Genomic DNA, 10221 nt, shown 5'->3' with positions numbered 1-10221 from the left:
GAGATGAAATTGCTACAATTTAAAGAGGGTGTTCTGATAGCATAATAGAATGGTATGAATACATAAGCAGAAGTGTTTAGATGCGTTCGCATGTTGTTTATTAAAATGTGTTTAAAAAAGGATAACCGAATGAATATTTGCAATAAGGGACTGTATAAATAAAGCAAGTGTTAAGTATAAATACATGAAATTCATGCATATTAATAGCACTTACAAAAGAAATAAGGTTATTTTAGTTTTTGGCGTAGTACGAAAAATAAATACTCGTCGTATTTGTTACACCAATGTTCAACCATTTTATTTTTTTTAAAAACAATATTTTATTGAAGCAATTGATTAATTTAACTTGTATGATATGAACCCCAAACAGGTACATACCATTGTATATTTAATATGAAAACAAAGTCATCGCTGGAAAGTATGTGGCGACCGATTAAAGTCACAGCACATTTATCGCTGCTGCTTCTTCTAGTTTCGTGTTACACTCCCGTAGCACAGTTAATGTCCATGAAACAGGATGTCGTTCTACAAATAGTCATACCACATCAGACCAGTGCTGTCAACAAATACGAAAACGCGCATGCAAACGCCAAACAAACCATAAAGCATGGCCGCGAGTCTGACTACAACAATCTGCGGAAACGTTTTTCTATCAACACCTGGCTTAATTTCACAGACTCCAATTCGCCAAAGGAGATTCTAAATCTTTTCTGCAAGGAGATATTCGCGAAACACGTCAATGCGATTCTGAGTCTCAATTATGGAACAGATACGGCGTCTTCGAATAACTATATCATGAAGTTAGCGGAGAACCTTGGATATCCGGTCATCAGTTGGGATCCAAACTACCCAGGGGCCTTGGAGGTAAAATATATATTTAAAGGAATATTTCTTGTGTACCATTTAAAGTTTATGTAATCGCCTTTTAATTAAATGATCAAGCGCCGACTTTAAGAATACTAGATATTCATTTAAGACGGACGCTACAAATTACTAGTGTAAAGGAATCAGATCGGATATGATTGATGAACACGAACAATAAATTAACAATTAAAAGTTAAACAAAATTTAAGCGCTCAGTGTTTATGTCTCAAAATGAATAATCAAACATACATTAAAAAGCAGGATAAAATATGTATGTTCTTGCAAACATGTAACAGATTGATATACATGTTAAATTTATGAATTAGTTTCAAACGTTCAAATTTATTATCAAAATCAATGTTTTATTACATTTATATATATTAATTGTTCAAGTTTTATATCAAAACTGTTTTGAATCAACTCGGCATTAAATCTCAGACATTGAACTAATACTGAATTTAAATCGTATATCTTCTGCTACGAATCCGGACATCTCTAAGATGTTTGACACGGGTCATTAGAAATTGGCACTAATACCAAATGCAGGCACCTTAGCTCCACTTAAGCCTGCGCTTAACGAGCAGCTTGGTCTGGAGCTATGCATTCTTGTTAAAAGTCGGGCAGGGTTTAGTGGTTTCATTAGCGGAAAGACTAGCTCCGGGTCGGACTGTGCGATACGTTCGTCGCATATGGCATTAAACCCCTTGTGATAGTTTTTTCTCAACATTAAATTTACCATATACGATGCCCAAATACTCCTCAATCAAAACAAAACTTTCCAAGCTCTCTACTTTAAGCTTGTATTAATGGCTTTCTTGTTCAATCCAAATGTTTCGCTTCCGAAAATATTAAAATCAATTTTCCTGACAACAGTAAGGTCCTGAACATCCCTATAAAGCTCTAGAAATCGGATAACACGTTCCACAACTGCGTTTTAATTCATAATCTTCTATCCCTTAAAAATCTTTGTTATAGAAGCTTAATGCCTTCCTTACAATTAGAAAAGCAAAATCCAATATTCACCGAATATTTTTACACACCCTCAACTTAAAAAAATTAGATTCTAACCGCTTCGGTTAATTTGAATCATGTGTTTTAAGCAATTTCTTTATAACATTTAAATTTCATATTACATTATCATACATTTACAGAGTACGCCCACATGATTTATGATTTATTCACATAAAAATATTGTTTTTTAGAAAGGACGGAGAACATTCATCCCGGTGCATTTTATTCTGCATTTAACTATATATATATATATATAAATATATATATATATATATATATAAATATATAAATATATATATATATATATATATATATATATATATATATATATATATATATATATATATATATATATATATATATATATATATATATATATATATATATATATTATATTTATAACTATAATTCAAAAAACTGTTTTTTGATAAATTTTCGTTTAAAGCGTTCCACATTAGTTCGATCGTGCTTTTTGTTAATATATTATTTTAAAAGGTCATTAAATAAAAGACAAGTAATTCCACTTAATTAAATTATAGTTAGTCCGTTGTGGTTGTGATGCTAGAGTGCACGAGTGTGGTCAGTGCGTTTAACAATACTGGTATCAATATAAACTATGGTTTCGACAGAGTATGATGTATTGTTGAATGTTATTTAACATATTATTTTAATATTATAAACATATTCAGTCACATTCAACCTGTCTTGTCACGGATAAATATATTTTGTATTAATGTGTGTACAAGCAAAAAGCAGAGTGCTAAAAATGCTAAATGCATCAAAATTCAAATAACATTATGGATATGTTGAACCGAATTAAGTCGGTGTTGCTATGGTTAGGCTATGATTGTGTTTATTATGAGTTTGCTTTACAATAACCAGAGTAAACAGCTAATGCAATTGAAACGAACTTACATCTATGGAAATTATACTTTTATGGATAATATTTATACCCGGTCGGGTTTAAAGGTTGAATCGTAGGTGTTATATATTTATGTAATATATTGTCGTTTATATATAAAAACGCATATGAGTGCCAAAGTTTTGAACCTCAGGTTACATCAGCAACATCATTGTGTATATGTTTGTAATAGGAAGACTTCTGCTAATATACAAGAGTATAATTCGTAAAAGTTTCTTCCCAGTAACGTCGTAGATACGGTAAATGTTTCTGTCTCAGTGACAATAAGGCCCAGGTTCACACAGGGCTTTTATTTTAGGCAAGTTTATTTCTACGAGAAGCGTTATTATCAGCATAAATATCTTATGAGTGTACGATTTCACCGCCTTAGGCTCATCAACTATTAGATAAATATACCTCGGAGAATATGACTGTGAGTGCTCATGCAGTAATCGCCGATATTTAACCTGTTCATGTAGTCACGTTCAGGGACATGTGGAGTAATATTGACAAAGACTGTACATGGTAACATATTTACGAATCAATATGCTGACATTATTCCACACTAGTTATGACCTATGAGCATTAAGTTTTGAGCCAATTATCGTTTACACATAACAAAACAACGGAAACACGTATTAGCATTTCTTCGACCAAACTGAGGTCAGTTATTCCCAGCGAGGCTCGATTCAGTTCCACGAGTATACATCAAACATTTTCTACGTTCAATATGTCTACCAATTGTAATAACTTTACAATAAAGCATCGGTTTCATTTAAATGCGGTATATAGGACAAAACTAAACATATTTGTCGTACGGTGTAGTTATTTATCCTTCGTTAAACATTGAAGTCATAAATTGTTTGCAGTATTTATTCATAGAACGTTTTTCATAAACTATTTAAGACTATTCAAAATTAAAGCATAACATTTTTGTGCGTGTGTTTATTTGTCGGCATTGAAATACCGAGTCTGAAACTGTTGTAAAATCCACCACATATAATCAAAAAAAGTCTAATAGGAACAAAAGGAGCAAAAAAGTTCGGTTGAAGAAGCTAATGCAGAAATACTTAAAACGCTTGATTTCTTTACAGAAAACATCAGTGCAAATGCATTTGAAATATCAACTGCAAACACTATATTGATTTACACATTAGTTTTAACAGGTTTCCTAATCAAAAACAATATCCACGAATTGAAATGGATGTAAAATCATTTAACATTTTGCTCCATATACATTGTTACTCAAGTTTTAATTTAGTGCAAGTGTAGTTTCAAAGCAGTATATAGATTTTAAGTGCGTTCACTTTTACAAGCGATGCAATCGTCGATTTATATATGTTATCTTGTAAATAAATATTTCTAAACAAATTAATTGCTCGAAAAATCGATTCAAGTTTTAAGCATCAGGCAAATATTTTTTATTATAGACATCCAAAAAGATAACAAATTTCCTAAATTGGAATTAAATCATGCAAGGTGATTTTGCTTTTAACTGATACACACTTGAATATATGTCGATCATTTATTTAATGTAGGGCGATGTCCAAAATAATGTACTCATTTCACATGGTATATTGATTTTTAATTAGGCTTGCAGACACACATTCGCGTGACAAGTAGGTTTATTTTCTTAACGCTACGATAAGGAAATGTCCACAACCTTCATTATATGCCGAATAGGATAATCATTTTGTCACCAAACATTCTCATGGGAGATCAAAGAATTGTTATTTTCGACAGACCGTTGCGTTGCAGAATGTAGGGCATATATGAGTGCTTGCTTTGGGAGCTTGGGAAGATTAGTCTTAGTGAATGTGTTTGAATACACGCTGGGCATCCCGTTTCCATGAGTATAAAGTAGAAAACGCTATGAATATATGGGTAATTAAACATATGGCTATGAATTTACAAAGTGATAATTTCGTTTTAAAATCACAATTGTGTACCTGTTTTGATACAGGTTTAGTTAGACATAATGTCTTTAAAATTTATTGTATGTTTAAGTGTCTGCTTATTTATAAAAGAACACGTATGCCATCTTTTTTCAGAAGATACTTGCTTGCTACATTGAACGTTTCGTTAATAAGATATACCGTTAACTTGTTTTCATTTGAACTTAATGTTCGCATACTGAATATTTTTGCGCATCTGCTTTTCATCATTCGGATCGCATATTTACACAGCCTTTCTTATTTTGCATTCCAAATTTATAAATCAAGGAAAGTCTTGCATTTGCATGAAAATATAAACCTTATTGTACAGGTGTGAGAATCAAAATGAGATTAAATGGTTTATGCGACCATAAATTCTTTCTCTTGTAGGATTTTCTCGAAATATCATCTTTATAAAACTATTTTTGTCAATATCATAACAATTGAAAAACCTGCTTTACAGATGTTTTTCATTTACGTAAACACTAATACAAACAGGTAAGGATTGTAATCAAATGAATGTGTTATTTGTAAAAGTGTAAATTATTGTTGAAGATGTTTGCAATGATATAGTGATTATCAGCTATTCATTTTAGAGGTATATGTAAACTTTTCTCCCGTCGATTTAATTTTATGTGCGTGCCGTTTTGAACTCGTCGCTTTTGTACGCCACATTATGATGTTAGAATGACCAAAACGAAATTTTGCTCTTGTAGAGCACACCAAATTTTGTAATTTTCGAAACGGTTTTTCATATGTTATTGTATCACGATCCGCCTAATGAAAAATGTATGCTTCAGAAAATACATTACTGTATATGCTAGTTTTAAAATTAGACCTAAGCCTAAACGTAATAGTAAACCTATTATTGCTATCTTAAGATTAAGAAAAAAACGAAACAGACCTAATCTTGGCCATAGATATGGTAATTTGTAAAAACAACTTCATCATGACATATGCATGTACAACATGGGTCTGTTGGGCTCCGATCAGATTACTTTATCACAAAAATTATCTTACAGAAAAATAAGACATGTGCTATACGCTGCAAAGCGATTTGAGGAAGGACGATAGCTACATAAATAGACCGGACGAATACTGCACTACGTTATAATACATCAGCTAATCTTCTTCCACAACAAACCGCCCAGAAGTTGTTCTACCCATAGTAAAGGTTTCAGCGTCATGTTAAAATACACATTTATTTTAAAGCCGCTCGAGAGGTATGTCAAGGGCTCTGTTCGTCTCATGTCATACGATATATCCTCTCCGCGGCTGCACAATTGTACTGTCAACAGTAAACTTTGGATTTATACATATTTTTTGTGTGTGAAACCTTTATTCAAAGCAAAATATTTGTAATTTCTTGCAAGTCATGAGCCTGTATTTATTAAAATTCAGTTAAACAATGTAATCTGTATAAAGTATAGTATAGGGATGAAAGCATGTTAAATGTATGTTGTAGTACATGACTGTGTATGTATACGGCTCAGAATGTATAAACGTGCAAATGTGGTAAATTGTATATGTACAACCTACATCATATAAAGGAAAACTGTATCAAGCATTATAAAGTGTGAACTTTTTGTGTTTAATGTATATAGATGCCACAGAGGAAGATGGTAAATCTGTTAAAAGCAAGAAGAACCCTAGTACACATTATATTGATAAAATGAATCACGTTATATCATAGAATATAAAAGATCACCGTAATTTACTGATGGGACTTTCATCAGTTCAATCATACCTTGCCAGTTAGCGATTTCTATTGCATGCCACACTCATTTACAATTACAGATTCACGTAGTGAATATTTTAATAGTCACGTTGTTTACTGTATAATTTAAAGAAGCTTACACTCATTAATATCAATCAGTGATCATGGCAGCATCACATGTATTTGTTCATTTTCAAAATCTCTTTTTGTGGCCTACGATATTTTTTGTATCTGCCAAGTGGTGGCATATTGTCTATGCAAAGTAAACCAGATGAATCGAAAACGACCTTCACGTTTTACGCAAAATGGGTAAAATAATTGATGGTCAGCGTTTGTTGTTGTCGAAGACGTAAATAGCACGGGGATAAACCATGTCTAGCTGCTTCAAAGAACTTAGACACTATATAGTAAACCAAGCAGCTGGGCAGATCAACTTAAGTATCTGCATAATACGGCAGTTTTAATTTTAGTTAGTGTGATGTTTTTAAAAGAAATATACTCCATACAAATCGTATCCGCATATCCGTGTTAGCAAGTAACACATTCCTTCAGTTCCAAAATTGTATAAATTATTGATTTCAGTGTTTTACAAAACATGGAAAACATGGCCCATGCTTGTCAATAAAGAAAACGTTTGATGAATGAACGTGTCAGGCATTCTGGTCATCAAATCACGAGAAGAGAAACATTGAAATGGAGAAAAGACTAGTTAATGTCCGGTAATCGTTCCAAGGCACTTACCAGACTTTTTTTGCTCATGGGTATATTCTTTTTTGTGTGGCTTTGAGCTGTGTCGCGTTGTTGAAAAAGAATCAGTTTTCATTAATACATGAACCTATTAAAGCTGATTTTAATTTGTCAACTGCTTGCTACTGAGAAGATACATGTTTCTATACTGAGATATAAGACAAATCAGGCAATCAAATACCTTGCACCAATACGCGTTACCGCACAGTAATTTTCGTTGTTCGGTATCCAGCAACAAACTCTTATGCAAACGAACGACTTATATAGTTTTGGTTCAGTTAACATGCCTAAATTTTCACTCATTGACATATATAGGATTAAACTTAAGGAAACCGACATCGGCCACGAATGTCGAAATATCATGAACTGCATCGAATATTAAGGGACACGAAATGGAAATATCTCCATATTAGCACTATATCGAAAATTTATCAACAAGTAAATGAAATGTAAATTTCTAAACTTTACTTAATAAGTAACGACCTACAGAAACGTACAACACGATACTATCATATCCTTTATGTCTCAAACACTTGCATTAGTGTGCTACTAACTTAAAAAACAACACATTTTGTTATTTAACTAATGGTATTATGCATTCATGCTAAAGAGATCTTTTTAAAAATTGGTAACATATTTCCGTTTATCCATGTATATTCAATTCTATCATTATTTTCATGGTTGGTCTTATGTACGATTTCATTAATTTTCTTCGTAATATTCCTTATTACGACTTGTTTTAAATGTAACGAGATATATACGGCTTATGAAGTATATACCGCATACGTAATCAAGTATATTTTACAAATTGACATGTATTTAATTTAATAAAGACATACATGATAATGTTGCCGTTTTAATAAATGCGTTTTGTTTACAAAAATATAATACAAATAGTAAATTAACCGCATTCTGCAGCTTTTGTTTTGTTTATGGATTAATAAATATTTGAACAGAAAGTGAAAAAAGCTGCTATTGAAAAACACGTAAAAAGCTGCTATTGAAAAACACGTCTCTCAGAGAACCTTTACAAACTGTATGCATACTGTACCACGCCTCCATTCAAACAGTTTTTCTTGTACACTCAAATCGTCCATAAACAATTTTATTTACTTTGTTCGGAATGGTATTGGCGTTCACGAAAATTGGTAAGCTGTCGAACTGAAAACACAGTAGTGTTCAGCTCCTTCGTGTCGAAGCTATTTTGTGAAATAGACGCAAAATGAACTGCATCCTCAATGGAACATTCTGGTATAGTATGTAAAAATGGTGACGACAATCGCCGTCATTAGAGTAACCAAATAACGAAAAACGTGTCGCAACGCTAGGGATTCCTTCACCATGATGGATAATGTGCAATTATGTAAAGGACCCCTTAACCAGTGGATTGCTTGTATTGCAGAAAACACGTTTAGAATGCATGTGTTAGTTAAAACGATTCACATGCTTACATTCCATTGTTAAATGATAACATTTTTACTGAAGCATCTGTTATTTGAGAGTGTGTGTGTTGTACATATACATTTATAGATTAAACATTACATTAGAATTCCGTTTAAAACGTTCAGACTTTAAAAAACTCTGATCACAATGAAGGTTTTCTTTTATAAATAAATATGTATTTATTGTTACAAGTTGAATGTTTAAACAAAAAAATCTTCTCATAACTGGAATTTAGAAGGTTCATATTCGATTCATAATCCTGAAATCCCAACTTACTTATAGTGTGCGCGAATCAGCTTCGGAAGATGGACATTTTGGTGTGAATTAAAGCATGGATGTGAACACAATATGATGAATGTGAGTTATCATACGCTCTCATTATATAAAACATGTAAAATATAGTAAAATATATTTTTTATCACGGATACATATATTTTGTATAATTGTGTGAACGAGAAAGAAACATATTGTTCAAGTGCTAAATGCAGCGATCAGTCTCTCAATAGCAACACACGCGTATGACAATTCAATAAATTTGTTTTAAATGTTCAATTTACCATTTAGCGCGTGTTACTGGGAATTTAATCAACACTGCGTAGACAAATTCACGCTTAAAATAAAAAAATTGAAAACTGATTATATTTATGAAAATGTCACTTTATTGGATGACCTACGGGAACTGGTGAGTCTATATGTGATAACTTCTATATTTAGATTAAGTAATGTGGTAAAAATATAAATAACTAGTACGAGAGAGCCAAAAATAAGGCATCTGTTACATCAGCAACGCCAAATACGCTAATGCTGCGTGGAAAGAAGAAAACTGTGGATATAATCAGACCTTATTCGCTTATGTGTATTCCCAATTTGTTCATTTAAAGAAACCCAGGTTCATATTGCACCGCTACTTTAGGCAATTTTATATCTGAGAGGCGTCTCATTATTGGCATCACTATCTTTGGTGTGTGTAATTTCAAGCACAATAGCCTGAAGCTATTTACAAGTTATGATAACAGTACACACATGAGAGTATGTCTCTGGTTGATTATGCAGAAATGACCGATTAAAACCTTGTCGTGTAGACACGTTTGGGGACCTACAAATAAATAACGCGTCCTCTGAAGACCCCATTCATTTGTTTACGAGCCAATATGCTTACATGAAGGCAAACTAGTTATGAGCCTTGTTCTGAGAAAACTGGGCTTAATGCATGGGCGTAAAGTGTCGTCCCAGATTAGCCGTCGCAGTCCGCACAGGCTAATCAGGGAAGACACTTAAAAATACCATAAAAGCGGAACGTGTCGTCCCAGATAAGCATATGCGGACTGCGCAGGCTAATGTGGGACGACACTTTACGCACATGCATTAAGCCCAGTTTTTTCAGAACGCGGCTCTTATGCTCTCGTAGCGTGAAGTTTGAACCATACAAGGTATAAATTTCAGAACACTTTTTTGCACAAACACACAGTATGCTTACTCGACCAACTCCATACAAATCACGAGATATATCGTGTAAAGAAAAATATTTATCAAACTGTGATTAAATAACTGAGTTTTTATTTATTTATCTTCTTTTAGTTACTTGGTCGGTATATCTATAAGAG

The 10221-nt window shown here is 32.6% G+C and overlaps 1 protein-coding gene across 1 annotated transcript in view; it reads left to right on the top strand.

The window, feature by feature from the left end:
* The first annotated feature begins 507 nt into the window (after positions 1 to 507).
* The window catches only part of LOC127869896 (glutamate receptor ionotropic, NMDA 2B-like), a 36738-nt gene continuing 27024 nt past the window's right edge, over positions 508 to 10221 (top strand). The window contains exon 1 of the mRNA XM_052412554.1: positions 508 to 864. Within this exon, the coding sequence (XP_052268514.1) occupies positions 508 to 864 (357 nt within the window). The remainder of the gene's footprint in view (positions 865 to 10221) is intronic.

Source organism: Dreissena polymorpha, chromosome 2 (genome assembly GCF_020536995.1).
Source record: "Dreissena polymorpha isolate Duluth1 chromosome 2, UMN_Dpol_1.0, whole genome shotgun sequence".
NCBI classification, from domain to species: domain Eukaryota; kingdom Metazoa; phylum Mollusca; class Bivalvia; order Myida; family Dreissenidae; genus Dreissena; species Dreissena polymorpha.
Note: the sequence above shows the minus strand (reverse complement) of the source record. Positions and strands in the feature narration are given on the sequence as shown.